The sequence below is a fragment of the Panthera onca genome, chromosome E3, assembly GCF_046562875.1.
Source record: "Panthera onca isolate mPanOnc1 chromosome E3, mPanOnc1 haplotype 2, whole genome shotgun sequence".
Lineage (NCBI taxonomy): Eukaryota > Metazoa > Chordata > Mammalia > Carnivora > Felidae > Panthera > Panthera onca.
Window position 1 is genome coordinate 22,959,393 of NC_138354.1, and position 16,381 is coordinate 22,975,773.

At 43.8% G+C, this 16,381-nt stretch overlaps 1 protein-coding gene across 5 annotated transcripts in view; it reads right to left on the reverse strand.

The window, feature by feature from the left end:
• The window catches only part of PRKCB (protein kinase C beta), a 331,373-nt gene that overhangs the window by 194,269 nt on the left and 120,723 nt on the right, over positions 1 to 16,381 (reverse strand). For all 5 annotated transcript variants that reach the window (XR_013552994.2, XM_078440467.2, XM_078440469.2 and 2 more), the window contains one exon: positions 1,447 to 1,529. Coding sequence is in view for 4 of the 5 variants with exons in the window: in XM_078440467.2 (XP_078296593.1) it covers positions 1,447 to 1,529 (83 nt within the window). In the remaining variant the exon portion in view is untranslated. The remainder of the gene's footprint in view (positions 1 to 1,446; positions 1,530 to 16,381) is intronic.

The window sequence follows — 16,381 nt, forward strand, 5'->3', positions numbered from 1 at the left end:
TTATATCCTCCCACAAAAGTCCCCAACAGGAAAAAGGAAGGGATGTCTGCTCTTATCAGAAAGTCCTTCCTAGAAGGTTTCCCCCAAGGGTCCCACTGAGCAGAACAGGATCACCTGGTCACTCACTAACTACAAGGGAGCTTGAGAGGCAAGTATCAGGCATTTTCAGCTTTTGGCATGATAGCTGACATCTGCCAGAAAGAACACAGGGAGGGCTATGAACAGCTGTTGAGTAGGCTTTCGACGTTGTACCCCAAGCTTTGGGCACACTTAGACCAAGGCTTTATTTGTTAATGTTTATTTATTTTGATAGAGAGAGAGAGAGAGACAGAGACAGAGTGTGGGTGGAGGAGGGGCAGAGAGAGAGGGACACACAGAATCCGTAGCAGGCTCCAGGCTCCGAGCTGCCAGCACAGAGCCCGACGCAGGGTTTGAACCAACAAACTGTGTGACCATGACCTGAGCTAAAGTCGGCCACTCAACCGACTGAGCCACCCAGGCACCCCCCCACAAAGGCTTTTGTCATATCCTTATAGGGCTTATACAGTCATTCACTATTAAGTTTCCTTAAATCAACTTATCTTTTGTTTAACCTAAATACCTTTATTTAGGTAGGAAATTTTACATCCCTACTGTAAATTCAAAAACCACTACCAGACACATTTTTCTAATCTATATTAAAATAAGTTCATAATGATTAAAATAAAAGTTATTTGCCTATTTTACCCAGCAGGAACCCCTGCCCCACCAATAATAGCCAGACTTTGGGACACACATAGCAGGGTAAACTCCTTTCCTCCTAATTCTTGGGCCCTGGTATCAGGAATCCCCTCACAAATTGCTATAAAGTGCATCGTAAGGTAATGTCCTGACTACATTTTTACAGTAGTGGGAACAATCTAGCATCTGACCACCAGTCTCCATGCCCCGCCCCCCCCCCCCCCAAAGATGAAGACATTTAGCAAAACCATAAGAGGGGAACTAGCTGGCTTCCTAGGAAGTCACACCCCACTCCCGAAATGCTTTGTTTTATCCTTTCTGCTAAAATGAAAAATGTCTCAGAGGCTGAAGGGACCACCTCATGCCTTGGAATAAGAACAGTCCAACTTTTTGGGGGGCACCTGGGTGGCTCAGTCGGTTAAGTGTCCAACTTCAGCTCAGGTCACAATCTCACGGTTTGTGAGTTTGAGCCCCGTGTCGGCTCTGTGCTGACAGCTCAGAGCCTGGAGTCTGCTTCAGATTCTGTGTCTTCCTCTCTCTGTGCCCCTCCCATGCTCATGCTCTGTCTCTCTCTGTCTCAAAAATAAATAAACGTTAAAAAAAAAAAAGTCCAACTTTTTTTTTTTTTTTTGGTGGGGGGTGTCTAAGCATACTCCTATTTACCCAAAAGGAGGCACTGACTATGGGCTGAGAGAGGTGACAGGTGACCAACGCCCCATTACTTACATCAGAGGCTGGACCTTTGTCAGCGCCTGGGCAGGAGAAAGTGACAAATTCATGGCACCGCTTGTGCACGACGAAACAGCAGACTGCAAAAGACAAAATAAGGGTAGGAGGAAGGGAGGAAGGGAAGTGGAGAGGGGGGAGAGAGGGAAAAGGGGGAAGAGATCATTAAACCTGACTTCTCAAAAAGCAAAGGCTTTTACACCAAAATAAACAATGACATCAGCTTCCACACGTTACCCTTTTTTGAAGCCAAACCCTTGGGTACCCTCCTGCCGCATCTTGCAAAAGTGTTAAACTAGGGGTTCAAGAGATCACAACCGCTCAAAATGACACCCCTCCCCCTTCCCAAAGATCACTTAAGCTGTCTGGTCTTGCGCTGGTTTTGAAACAGAATGTGATCTCTTAGATTGGGCACCACAAGATGCCGTCAGCTCATGTTTAGATCCAGAATGTGTAAGAAATACATATCTTTAAACACGAGAATCACACTCAGAGACTGACATGCATAAGAGGAAGGGCCGTGCAGAAAAACAAAGTAAGCAGAAATGGCAGACCCGTGACCCCACCCACCCAGAAGCAATGCCAACTATAAGTGCAAGAGTGGAAGAAAAAGCCACAATGTTCACATTGTTACTATAGTAGTTTGTAACCAAATACATGCATACCTATATTTGAACTTGTATGAGTTAAATGCATCTATGATATGGCTCCACTATCTGGGAATTACACACTCGGGGGAAGGGGCAGTCAGAGGCTCTATACAAAATAAAACTGATTTGGGGGGCACCTGGGTGGCTCAGTTGGTTGAGCGTCCAACTCTTGATTTCAGCTCAGGTCACCATTGCAGGGTCATGGGATTGATCATGAAGCCTGCTTAAGATTCTTTCTCTCCCTCTCCCCTCTCCCCCACTCACACACTCTCTCTCTAAAATAAAAAAAATTTTTAAACTGATTTTTGTTGGTGTGTTTCAAATCTACCTTTACAAACTCCAAACTGTGGCTTCCTGGAGGAAGCATACCACACTGCAGGAACCAGCTCAGAATCTTTCCAAGGAATATTCTCAGCGAATGAAACAGGCCAGGAAAGCTCAAGACTATCCCTAGTGATACAGTGAACCTGGGCAACAATCACCAGTGGCTGTTAACATCACAAAAAGACTCGGCCTGCCTACTGATGAAAGTTACCACGAAGTACTCACCACCTACCCAAATACTCTGGCCAAAATAATCAAGCCTGAATCAGTTCAAGCACTTGGATCCAACTACCGATTTACATAAAATACAAGTGACAGAGACACATATTAAATTGACATCACAGGGAGGCAATGAGGAAAGAAATTTTTTTAATTTTTATTTATTTTTGAGAGAGAGAGAGCGCACGGGGGAGGGGCAGAGGGAGAGGGAGACACAGAATCAGAAGCAGGCACCAGGCTCTGAGCCGTCATACACAGCCCCATGTGGGGCTCGAACTCACAAACTGCAAGATCCTGACCTGAGGGGAAGTTGGATGCTTAACAGACTGAGCCACCCAGGCGCCCCATAGGAAAAATTTTTCTAATATACAACATTGCAGAAAAACTACAAGACAACCAAATGGTTTCTTCAACAAAGTAGTTGCAAAGAGGACAGGAGAGACTTTTAGAAAAGTTAAGCTCTTCTGCAGGATACTGTAGGGGTGGGGACACTTATGGAATGTACAACACAAAGTGGGAAACCTAATATATACACTGTGCTTTTAGTTACTAACAGCGTACCCACAGCAGCTCATCAATTGTAACAAATGTACCACACTACTGACAGATTTTTTTAAGTGCTTTACATATATTACTTTGTTTGATACTCATAACAATACCTTAAGGCCTTTTGTTATTTTAATTGAGATATAATTGACATGTAACATTATTATTAATTTCAGTGTACAAAATAACGATTCGATGTTTGTATATATTGCAAAGTAATCACCCAAATGCCTAGTTAACATCCATCACCCCACATTGTTACCAATTTTTTCTTGTGATAAGATCTTTTAAGATTTCTCTCCCAGTAACTTTCAAATATACAATACAGTGCTATTAACTGTAATCACCACACAGTACATGACATGCCCAGAACTTAGTTCTTTTGACCACCTCCATCCCCTGCCTCTGGCACCAACCAAATTGTTCTCTGTGTCTGCGAAGTTGTTTTTTGTTATTGTTGTTTTTAAGATTCCACATCTAAGTGAGATTATACTGTATTTACCTTTCTCTGTCTGACTGATCTCATTTGCAAGATGTTGATAATAGAGAAACTGAGGGGGGACAGGGTTGAGGAAGCATATGGGAACTCTCTGTACTTTCTTAATTTTTTTACTTTTTTATTTTAGAGAGAGAGCGTGCAAGCAGGGGAGAGGGACAGAGGGAGAAAGAGAGACAATCTTAAGCAGGCTCCACTCAGCACGGAGCCCAACACGGGGCTCAGTCTCATGACCCTGGGATCGCGATCTGAGCGGAAATCAAGAGTTGGACATTCAACCAACTGAGCCACCCAAGCGCCCCAGAACTCTCTGTACTTTCTTAGCAGGTTTTCTGTATATTTAAAACTGTTGCACCTGCTTTGGATTCTGTGTCTCCCTCTCTCTCTGCCCCTCCCCTGCTTGCACTCTCTCTCTCAAAAATAAATAAGCATTAGAAAAAAAAAAAATTAAAACTGTTCCAAAAGAAAAGAAAACTGCAAGAAATAAAGAGTTGGGTGGAGAAGCAACTTATATATTCAAAAAGATTTAAGAAACCTATCAACTAAATGCAATATGTGGACCCTGTTTAGAAACCAGTTTAAATAAGTTACTAGTCTGGACAATAATGAAATAATCAGGAAAATGGATACATTCACTTTGTGATGATAAGAGGGAATTACTGCTATGGATAGGGGATTAAAAAATTTTTGATGTGGTTATTTTTTTGTTAAAGAATCCTCATCTTTGAGCCTACATCCTGAAATCTCTATGGATAAAATGATTTAATTAAAATAATTTAGCATGACAGGAAGGAGATAGAAAGGGAAGGGTTATAGATGGGAGAACAATTAGTCATGACTAATCATTATTTGAACCTGAATGATGGACACATGAGGATTCATTATACTCAGCAGTCTACTTTAATTTTTTTAAAATGTTTTATTTATTTTTGAGACAGAGAGAGACAGAGCATGAACAAGGGAGGGGCAGAGAGAGAGAGGGAGACACAGAATCCGAAGCAGGCTCCAGGCTCTGAGCTGTCAGCACAGAGCCCGACGCGGGGCTCGAACTCACAAGGAGTGAGATCATGACCTGAGCCGAAGATGGACACCCAACCGACTGAGCCACCCAGGCGCCTGAAGCCATCTACTTTCAGGTATGTTTGGTATTTTCCACAATGCAAAAATTTTAAATCCTCATGGTTGGGAACCAAGAAGAGGTCCAAAGGAGGCAATTTCTTTCTCCTTTGCTTACTCCCTTTTCTGTTTTAATAGTTACTGTATTTTATGAGTCATATATACTTTGTATAAAGACGTTTGTGTTAAACAGTGTGTGTGTGTGTGTGTGTGTGTGTGTGTGTGTGTGTGTGTCCCGCTCTGGGCCTATATGTCTATGAATGCCAAGAGAAATATATGAACAATGGTCAACAGAAGCCAGGGATGGTTATCTCTGGGCAGTAGGATTGCCAGTTGCAGGAGCCAGACTTATGACATCTGGACAAATTTGCCATGATGACGGCTCTGTGACCTTGAAGCCTTCTTGAGCACAGCCCCCAGCCTCATTCTGTTTGGTTCAACCACACCCTCAAGGACACGGTTGGAACATAATGTTCTTGATGTGCTCTGGAGATAGGACTATGACACACAACCCTGCTTGAGTGTCTCTCCCAAGTGGTCTACGAACACATACTCCCCAGCCTCTGGGGCTATGAAAGCAGGGCTTGTGGAAGTTGGGGCTGTGGAGATCTACTCATCTTGCATCCACCCAAAACCTGCTTCTGTCTGTAAGTCCCCTTGCTGAATCATTTCTTACCAAGCTGGATTTGGCTTTTTTTTCCCCCACTTTGGTCCTGTGACTCCTTCAGCCTTTAGAGGTCATTTTGCATACACCTCCTTTCCACAGAACACCAATTATGTCCACTTTCAACCTTACATTTTTCTATATTGTTCAAAGTGTTTACAATGAGTAAATATTAGTTATATAATCAGGGAAAATAAGCCTATTTCCATTTTGAAACAAAACCAAGAGTCAAAGAAAAACACAGGTCAGGGAATGAAAAATATTATTGCCAGAATTGGAAACTCAGGGGTTGGGGTGATAGCTGAATGGACACGGCTAAAGAGGAATTTAGCAAACTGGAAGTCTAAATTGAGGGACTGCCCCAGAATTCAACAAAAGGTGTGGGATGGCATAGAAGAAATGATACAAACATGGAGGATAGATCCAAACATTTTAATATCCATCTAAATGGATGTTCAAGAGAGAACAGAGAGACTGGTAAAGGTGCAATCAAAGAAAATAGAAAAAGAAAATTCCCTAAAGATTAAGAAGAATTTGAGTCATTAATTTGAAAGAAACAATCAAGCAAGCATCAGTATGTATAAAGGAAGAAAAGACTGAGAGTGACAGTATCTGGGATCATTCCAACATGTCCAGCAGGGGCAGGAAGAGAGGAGGGAGAAGACTACCAAAAAAGGAACCAAAGTAATTTTGACATCCGATTTCTCATCTGCAATTCTGAGTTCGTGAATATGATAGAGCAGTATCTTCAAAGGCTTAGGAAAATTCATTTCAACTGAAAACCTCATACGAAGCCAAAATGGCATTCAAATGAAGGTACAAAATAAAGACATTTCCAAATACAGGAACCTAGAAAATTTACTTCCCACAAAAGGAGTACTAGAGTATATACACCCCACAAAACAATAACCCCACCAAAAAATGAATGAAAAGAGGCATAAGAAACAGTAGTGAAAGAAAGAACAAAAACAAAGAGGGAGGGGCAGCTGGCCCACTCAGTTGGTAAAGCATACCACTCTTGACCTCACGGTTGTTAAGTTCAAGCCCACATTGGGTGTAGAGATTAGGTTTTTTTTTAATCTTTAAAACACACACACACACACACACACACACACACACACACACACACACAAAGGGAGTGAGGAGGAGGAAGAATCTAAGTCATAAGAAATGGGGGTGGGAGAAGGGCTGTAACACTGAGATGTGCAAAGAGTCTTGTCTTATTCCTCAAGAGGTTATGGATACTGAGAAGACACATGTAAGACACCATAAGCTTGAATATATGTGCTAACAATTAAGAACAAGAATAGAAATATTACGTATAATTTTCAGACTACTGAAAGAAAAAACTGGACAAAGAAAACTCAATCCAACTACACTTGAAAAGGCCCTCCCACACGCCCAAATTTCATATAAATATTATATTCTTTTCTTTTTTTACTCCTGTATAGAATGACTTGCACTTCAAATTCTTTAATCCGTCTGTAATTTCTTGGCACCTGATGTGCATGGGAATCTACTTTGCCTTTTTTTTTTTGGTCCAAATAGGTGATCAGTTGTCCCAATGTGTTTCATTGATAATCCATCCCTTCCTATACACTGGGGTCTGTCTCTGGACCTTCTGTTCTCTTCCACTGGTATGTCTTAGAGCACAGCAGTGTGAGTTTTAATGATAGTAGCTTTATAATATGTTACATCTCGGCAGGGCAAGTCCTCTCTCATTATCCTTACATCCAACATTTTCTTGGCAATCACTGTGTGTTTATTCTTCCAAGTGAACTTTAGAATCAGTTTACCAAGCTTTTAAAAATACCAATGGAATTCTTATTGGAATTGTATTTAGTCAACCACCCCCCGCAAAGAAATATTCACTGGAACTTTGTTTGAAATTGTCTCAAATTTAGAAAAGTGTCAAGAGAGCTGACACTTCTACAAACAATGAGTCTTTCTATCAGGAATAGGGTGTCCCCTTGTTAAAATCTGACTTTGTGTCATTTAATGAAGTCTTCAATTTTCTCCACAGGTCCTACACATTTCTCATTTAGTATGAGTCGAGGGAACCTTTTTTTACGCAATTGTGATTTGGACATTTTTTTCCATTTTATTTTCCAACTGGTGATGGTTTACAAATAGAGAAACAATATATTTATTTCGTAAGCATTTTTTTAAACTCTTAATAGTTTTTTCTGGGTTTCAGTTGCTTTCTTTGAGGTTTCTAGAAAAAGAAACATATTAGACCCATTAATAATATTTTTTTTCCTCTCTGATACACCTCTTTTCTTTCCTTATCTTTCCCCCTCCTTCTCATATTTCAACGTCTGCAACTTTCAGAACAACGTGGAAAAAAGGGGATGAAAACAGACAGCCCTGCCCATTCTGAACTTTTACCAGCTTTACCTCTCCCTCACTTTCTTCTCAAACTAATTCTTAGAATTTATACTTCCCTTGGGAACTGTCCATAGTGTTCTCCTCAGTGTATGTCCACTGTGTCTGCTCATCTGGGATGATAATATGCACCTTCTCATTCTTTCTTCACATTGTATTTTTAGTTAGTTTCTCTTTTTATTTTTTCCAGAGATTTGTCCCATTCATTGTCTATTTTATTTTTCTACCATTAGAGATGCAAATCATGGATATGTTTCTCAATTCAACTGCTTTTTTTCTACGTTATTCATTGCTACTTTTATTTTTATTGCCCTGCTTATTTTAATTGTACTACTTATCCATATTTGTTATTGCATTACTTCCTAGTTAGGAGGATGAATTCTGGAGTCAGGTGGCGAGGTGTGGATCCTAGGCACATTATCTTATCTCCCTAGGCCTCAGTTTCTTCTCTAGAAAATGACGGTGATAATACAGCAACCATATCACAAGGGTGTTGTCAGAATTAAGTCAGTTAATACATGCTCAGAACTGTGCCGAGGATATTAGGAGTATTCATCAAATGTCTGCTGCTATTATTTATAGTTCTTTCTCAAGCTTCTTGAATGAACAGCTCAGTTAATTTATTCCCATTCTTCTTCATTAAAAATTCAAGATTTTTGGGTGCCTGGGAGGCTCAGTTGGCTGAGCATCCAACTTCGGATCAGGTCATTATCTCGCAGTTTGTGGGGTGGAGCCCCACATCAGGCTCTGTGCTGACAGCTCAGAGCCTGGATGCTGTTTCAGATTCCGCATCCCCTCCCCCTCTCTCTTCTCCTCCCCTGCTTGTGCGCTCGCTCTCTCTCTCTCTTTCTCTCAGAAATAATAACTAGATAAACTTAAAAAAAAAATTAGGGGCACCTGAGTGACTCAGTCAATTAAGTGTCTGACTTCAGCTCAGGTCATGACCTCACGATCTGAGAGTTCAAGCCCCACATCAGGCCCTGTGTTGACAGCTCAGAGCCTGAAGCCTGCTTCAGATTCTGTGTCTCCCTCTCTCTCTGCCCCTCCCCTGTTCATGCTCTGTCTGTCTCTATCTCAATAAATAAACACTAAATTTTTTTTAATTAAAGATTTTAAAGCTAAAACTTCCCTTTCAAGTATAGCTTTGGTGGCATTGTATGTTTTATACTGAGTTGCCATTTTTAAGTTACTAAGTGGTCTCTTTCGGTTCTAATTTCAACCCAGAGCTGTTTAGAGAAGTTCTTCCCCACCACCGCCATTTACAAGTAGCCACTGTGGTCTAGACTCTTTCTTCAAAACATCTAAATGTCAGTTAAGATCTTATTCATCCTTAGTCTCTTTAAGGGGGCAGGGGGCAGGATTCATCTCTACTTTCCTAGTGTCTGCTCCAATTCCTGGTACATAAGTGATACTTGGTAAACCAGTATTTGGTGAATCAACGAAGAAAAGAACGAATTACCATCAGCCACAGAAGAAAAAGAAAGCCCAACCAACCAACCTCTTGGTAACACGGAGCTCTGGCAGGCCTTCCACAGTCCACCACCAAGAACAGGGATAGATGTACAGCAGCCATTGTCAAGGTCTCTTCAAGGGAGCCTTCCAACTGACCACAGAAATAACCCATTGCCACCAAGCTAGAATCAATGCGCCAAGTGACTTGACTACACTCCAGCCTACTCCACGGAGAAGCTGGGAACATACTGGAACATCGATGAGCTTCTGGTACAAGTACCTCCTTTACACAATGCGTTTCTGGAAGTTGTGTAAATCAAATTCCCCATTAACTAAAACACTATAAAGAAAAGTAGTAAGGCTGGCTATTTAAAGAAACAAACTAAATCCTTTTGTGATACAAATAAACACCCCCTCATTTCTGTTTGGCAAATTCAGGGTAAAATCAGTTTTTCTTTAAAAAGAGACAACATTTACTGAGCTGTGAAACACACACCAGGTCCTGCTTTCAAACAGGTACTTGGTAAGAGCCAAGAATTCCTAGATCCTTCATGGTTTATTCAATAGCTCCTTGCTCTGCAGAAGTTAAAAGCCCGCAGTCCACAGCCCTCAGCCCTCAGAATCCAGCCTGTAGCCATGCTTCATTAGGACTATACACTGGAGTCTCAAACTCAAATGCCTGGGGGTCAGGTAAGCAACGAAACTGTCCAAGGGTCAGGTGGAAGAATGCATGCATGACCTAAAAGGGAAAATTAGGACTCAGCTCTAGTAGAGAATGAGTTGAAAGGTCCCAGCTCTATCCACCTCCACCCCTCCCTTTTCACATGTAAGATCGTGAAGGTCACAGGCCAGCTTTGTAGGTAGAATAATGCCTTCCTCCAACCCTCACCAAAAACGTCCATGTCCTAATCTGTGGAACTTGTGAATGTTACCTTTGGTGGAAAAACAGACTTTGCAGATGTGATTAAATTAAGGATCTTGAGATGGCGAATTATTTTGGACTATACTGGTGGGACCAATGTAATCGCAAGGGTCCTTACCAGCTGGGGGCAGGAGGGTCAGAGTCAGAGGGGGAGATGTGACAGCAGAAGCGGAGTTTGGAGTGATGTCACTGCTGGAAAGGAACACGAGCCAAGGAATGTGGGTGGCCTCCAGCAGATAGAAAAGGCATGGAACAGATTGCCCCTGGAGCGTCCAGAAGGAACTCAGCCCTGCTGATTTTAGCCCCATAAGACCTGGATTTTAGCCCCATAAGACCCATTTCAGACTCCTAACCTCCAGAACTGTAAGATTATGAATCTGTGTTGTAATAAGCCAGTATGTTTGCAGTAACTTGCTACAGCAACGATAGGAAAACAATATCCCAGCTACTGGTTGATCCCAGAAGCAGAAGACCTTGGTCAAAAGCCCAGGGCACTTCTCTGGAGCATCTGTCCCAAGAACACACTGGGATCCTGACTTCATTTCACACTGCACCCCACCCCTAAATTCCCAATTCTAACCACTATAATGTATTCATTGCATCCAAAGGGGTCTGAATCAAGTTATCAACATTTCATTTTTTCCTTTCGGACTTGATTCTCCCCTTCTACCTCATTCTCACTGAGATCTCTAGTGGCAAACTGACATCCCTGGAAGTAATCTCTGTCCCCGAATCCTGCGACATCCGCCCGAGACAGAAATTCCAGTGCTAATTGCAGGTGTCTGTGGAGGGAGAAGGAAGAGAAGGGCCCTCAGCTCTTTCCTCAGCCCGCACCTGTCTCAGCTTCCAAACAGCTGGCTTGCAAGAGAGAAAATCCTGTCTTCTGCCAAGAGTTACTCTGGGCTCTGCTGGACCTCGGTTTGAACCCTCATTTACCACCTATACGCTGAAGCCATTACTCCAACCACTACACCTCTCTGGGCCTCAGTTTCTTGTCCCCAAAATGGGAACAATAAGAGTATCTACTCTCAGAAGCCTGTTTTGAAGCTTAAACGAGACAACACACACAAAGTGCTGGATGGACAGGGACACTGGAGTTGGAACCAGCAGTCCTCGTATCTTGCTTTGCAACGGCTGGGGAGGACCCCTTTTTCCTCCCGGGTCAAAGCCAAATCACAGGCATGAAACTCTGCCTAGTGTCCAAGATGAGGCAGGGCTCCCCCGTATGTTTTCCCAAACCATCTCCACAATCAAAGGCACGGTTTGCACCCAACGCCTGGCCCCCTGGCATTCAGAAGACTGACCCACACGGTCACACTACTTGAGTTCACAGAGGGATTTCACATCCGTGATTTCACCCGAGCCTCATCACGGCCCTGTGAGGAAGACGTTTTGACCTGCATTGTGTTGACAGAGGTGCTAATGCTTAGAGAGAAACGACGTGTCCAAGGGCGTCCAGCTAGTCAGTGGCACTTCTTGCACCAGCAACCAGGTTTGTCTTCCTCTAGAGCCCACACTCAACTAACACGGTGTCACTGCTTTTGTGTTTGTCATCTATCTCACTGTTCCAGAAGAAATCCTCCCCCGCTTTCCTCACCCCCGCCATCCAGTCAGTTGCTAAATCTTACTGAATCTTCCTTCGCAACATCTTTTATACCATATCCTCTTGTACATTCCCCACTGATTCCACCCTAACTGCCCCCAGCAACTCAGACACGCAATCTTGCCACGAAGCCTGGTCTCCCCCAGAAATGGACGAGTCCACCTTGATATCGCATCCCTAAGAGCCAAGGTCTTCCAGAACTGCAAAGGAGCTGTGGCCACCAATGTCACACAACAGCCATGATTTCTAAATGAGATGTCATGTACAAATGTGCAGCAGGAGGGCATGAAGCAAGCTCTCAAGGAAGGTTGATTTTACTTCCTTCCAGGTTACAGGGGTTCGTGGGACAAGCTCTGCAGCCTAGCTGCCTGGATTCTACAGCAGGTGCCACTATTTATTAGCTCTGTGACCTTGAATAAGTCCATTGACCTTGCTGTGTCTCTGGTTCCCAGTCTATAAAACAGAAACAATAATAGTACTTTTCTGACAGAGTTGTTATTAGGCTTATGAATTAATCTTGGCACAGTGTATGGACACAGTAAGTGCCAAACAGATACTAAGTATTGTCAATAAGATTCCTACCTACTCCCCTCCACCCCATGCAGCCTACACACTCTTTAAAAATTCATGCTCTGAAAACTCACTCTTTATATCCTTTCCCTGCTCTGACACACTCACTAGCTGCCTACTGCCTAAAGCTGCAGTGACCAATGGCAGCCACTAGCCACATGGGGCCATGCTTATTTAAATTCATCAGGTAAAACTTAAGATTGAGGTCCTCAGGGGCACCTGGGTGGCTCAGTCGGTTAAGCGTCCAACTCTGGATTTCAGCTCAGGTCAGGATCTCACGGTTCATGAGATCAAGCCCCACATCAGACTCTGTGCTGACAGTGCGGAGCCTGCTTGGGATTCTCTCTCTCTTTCTTTCTCTCTCTCTCTCTCTCTCTCTCTCTCTCTCGTTCTCTCTGCCCCTCCCCCCACTTGCACTCTCTCGCACACATTCTCTCTCAAAATAAATAAAGTTTTAAAAACTTATTTAAAAACTAGGTAAATAAGGGGCGCCTGGGTGGCCCAGTTGGTTGGGCGACTGACTTCGGCTCAGGTCATGATCTCACAGTTTGTGAGTTCGAGCCCTGTGTTGGGCTCTGTGCTGACAGCTCAGAGCCCGGAGCCTGCTTCGGATTCTGTGTCTCCCCCTCTCTCTACCCCTCCCCTGCTCACACTCTGTGCCTCTCTGTCTCTCAATAATAAATAAACATTAAAAAAATTTTTTTAAACTAGGTAAATACAATAAATAAAATTCAGTTTCACATTCACACTAACCACACTATTGCAAGTGTTTAATCTTAAGTGGCTAGAAACTACCATATTGGACACTCAACTATTGCAATTGCTTAATCTAGAAACTACCATATTGGACACTCATCATAGAAAGTCTTATTGGACAGCACTGGCCTAAGAACAAAGTTCGAATTCTGTAGCTTGGCATCCATTGACAGTATAACCACAGTGTAACTTTAGTCTTGTCTCTTCTGACTCCTGTGCCTCAACACTCCTGCCCAGGCTAGATGACTCTCCCTTTCCATAACGCATTTTCCTCACCCCCTACTGGGCAAATTTGTTCCACAAACATATCCATGCCAGCAGACCATCATATGCAATCCACAAAGGAAACTGAAGGCAGAGGAGCTCCCGCCGGCATACTGAAAGCCAGATTGGAATAGAAATGACACATGCCACATGATAATTCAACTCAGGAGCCCCACGGACAATGGGTGGCTCATCCTACTTACTTTAAAGCAGGGGTTACAAACTCAAATGCCTACTGAGACTAGCCCTTGTGACTAAGTGAAGCAAGCCGGTGCAATCCAGCAGAGGAAGGTGGCTGAACTGAAGTGGAGAACGCATACCCATCCCAGAGACACTCCATCCAACAGCAGCCCTGGAGTCACCAGCCCAGCACGGCCAGATAGGATTTTTTTTAAAGTTCTGCACGACCCCCCCAAAGACATCGAGTCTCTCCAGTTTACGAGCTCCGCTTTTGTGGGTCATCCTGACTCACGCTGGTTACATATTATCTCTGAACTAAAATATCCTCAACCACAGAATAGGAATAAGACCACCTACTTCATACAGGATTATGAGAATGAGACCAGATTAATGTGCCTGGAGTGTGCCTGCCTCCCGTCTAATTCTTAGTAAAAATATGAATGAATGCATCAACAACGAATGGATGAATGAACGAATGGGCTCTTTGGTCATTCTCACATTCAGACATCGCTCACCATGGCTGAGTCAAGAGGCAAGCAGCTGCGGCCAGGAGCAGTGGGGCAGTTCGTACGGATCCATAGGCGGCTGGCCCCAACAGTCAAGCCGCGTGAGCTCAGAGGGCTGCCTCCCAGTCCTGTGTGCAGTCAGATTTCCTTTTGAACCAGTATGCCAGCTTATGGTTTCAAATTCAAACACTGCAGATGAGCATACGGTCGAGAATCACTACTTTACTCCATTATCAGAGGGAACTAGTCTCTCCAGTTTCTTGTGCGTCCTTCTAGAAATATTCTCTGCGTGTGTGTGAGCACATGAGTCTACACCCATAAATGGAGTGAGACATTCTGGATCTCCTTTTTGGTATTTTTAATCTATGGCCCTTTGGTTTTCCCCATATGATACAATTCTAAACCACGGTTCTCAGCCCTGGCTGTACACTGAGTGGCCTGAGGTTCTGGAAACAGATCAGTGCTCAGGTCCCACCTCCAGAGAGTCTAATTAATTGGGGAGTAGTAAGGGGTGTGGGGGGAGAGGCTGAGGACAGGTACACTTAAAAAGCTCCCCAGAAGAGTCACATGTTGAAAAGCATTGCTAATCTGCAGAATCCACTCATGCTTTTTCCCAAACGAAGACATCTGGGGGCCCATTCCATCTCAATATGCAAAGAACGACCCCATTCTAGTTCCACAACTGCATCTTACTCCATCACATGGGTGGGCGACCATTTACTACCCAATCTCATAAGGACTTCCTAAAGCTCCGAGGAGGATTAAGGAAGAAGCAAACTTCATTTGTTTATCAACAGCCAAGCAGTGGGGCGGGAACCACACAAAAGCAAAAGCAATAACCTTGCAGTGGTCAGCAATTGCAGGAAAGGAATGTTTTCGTTTATAATGTTACCAAATTTATTTAACTAAGCAAGAAAAAGCAGCAGAGCCAACAAGAGGTAAATAATAGGCCTCAGAAGTAAATAAAGCCGTGAGGAGAAAACCACCCCCCACCACCACCTTCTGCCATACCAACCCTAGGGAGGCAGGCCCCCAGGCGGGACAGCTGCTGGGAACATCCTGCTTGTTTGGATAACACTTGGAGACTGTTCTTGACCCCTTGGCCTCCCTCTTTTGATCAGACTCCGAAAGTGGGGCCAGCAGGACATAATGCCACGGCCTGAGTGAAAATATCAACATCCCCTCATTCACCAGGCGGATCTAGCCCTAGACGCATTCAGATCAGAAAACTCGGTCCCAGAACCAGGCGTGGTGGGCATCTCTTGTCTGGCCTAACCAGCATCCATCCTTCGTGTTTCCCCTTTGGCAAACGGTCCCTCTCTGACCCCCTAGTTCCTGTGAGCTGGCTAAGGGGGCCCTCCCCCTCTGGCTCCCCGGGGGTGTGGAGGTAGGACCCAGGCCACAGTGTGGATTCAGGAATGGGCATGTGACTCAAGCTACCCAATGAGAATCAGTTTCAGCGCTTGGGCTGGCATTATTAGGAAAGAGGCCATCCTTTCCAGCAGTGCTGCTAAGCTGGTAGGGAATCAGTCTGCATGTGTCATCTTCATTACCACAAAGAAAAACACTGTTCTGACAGTGAAGCCAACAAAGAGAAAAGCAGAGCGAAGAGATATCTGATGACCGCGTAGGAGCGCCTGGATCCAGCCAGGCCTGAATCCCCACCCCTCGACTTTTCGAGACAAGTTAAAAATCCCTCTTTGGGGGCGCCTGGGTGGCTCAGTCGGTTAAGTGTCTGACTTCAGCTCAGGTCACGATCTCGCGATCTCGCGGTCTGTGAGTTCAAGCCCCACGTCGGGCTCTGTGCTGACGGCTCAGAACCTGGAGCCCGTTTCAGATTCTGTGTCTCCCTCTCTCTCTGCCCCTCCCCTGTTCATGCTCTTTCTCTGTCTCAAAAATAAATAAACGTTAAAAAAATAAAAAAATAAAAATCCCTCTTTGCCTAAACCAACTTGAATTGGGTTTTTGTTTCTTGAGACCAAAGGACTTCGGACTAATAAACCGAAAGGTGAGAAGTTGAAGAATGGCCAGTGAGGTCTCCTATTTTCTCCTGTGCTTCATGTATTCCTGTAAATAAACCTCTTTTCTATTTTAATTAGGAGTCTGGTGTTAAGAACACTCAATTGGATCGGTCTGTGTGGGTGAATCAAGGAAAGGTAGGATACAGTGCCTCACTCTTCCCTTAATTCCTGTAAATACTGCAGCCCTCAATGAAGAAAAATACACCTAGGAGTTTGCTCCGTAAGAGAAAGCACCAGAAGATATAACAACTGACAAGTCTT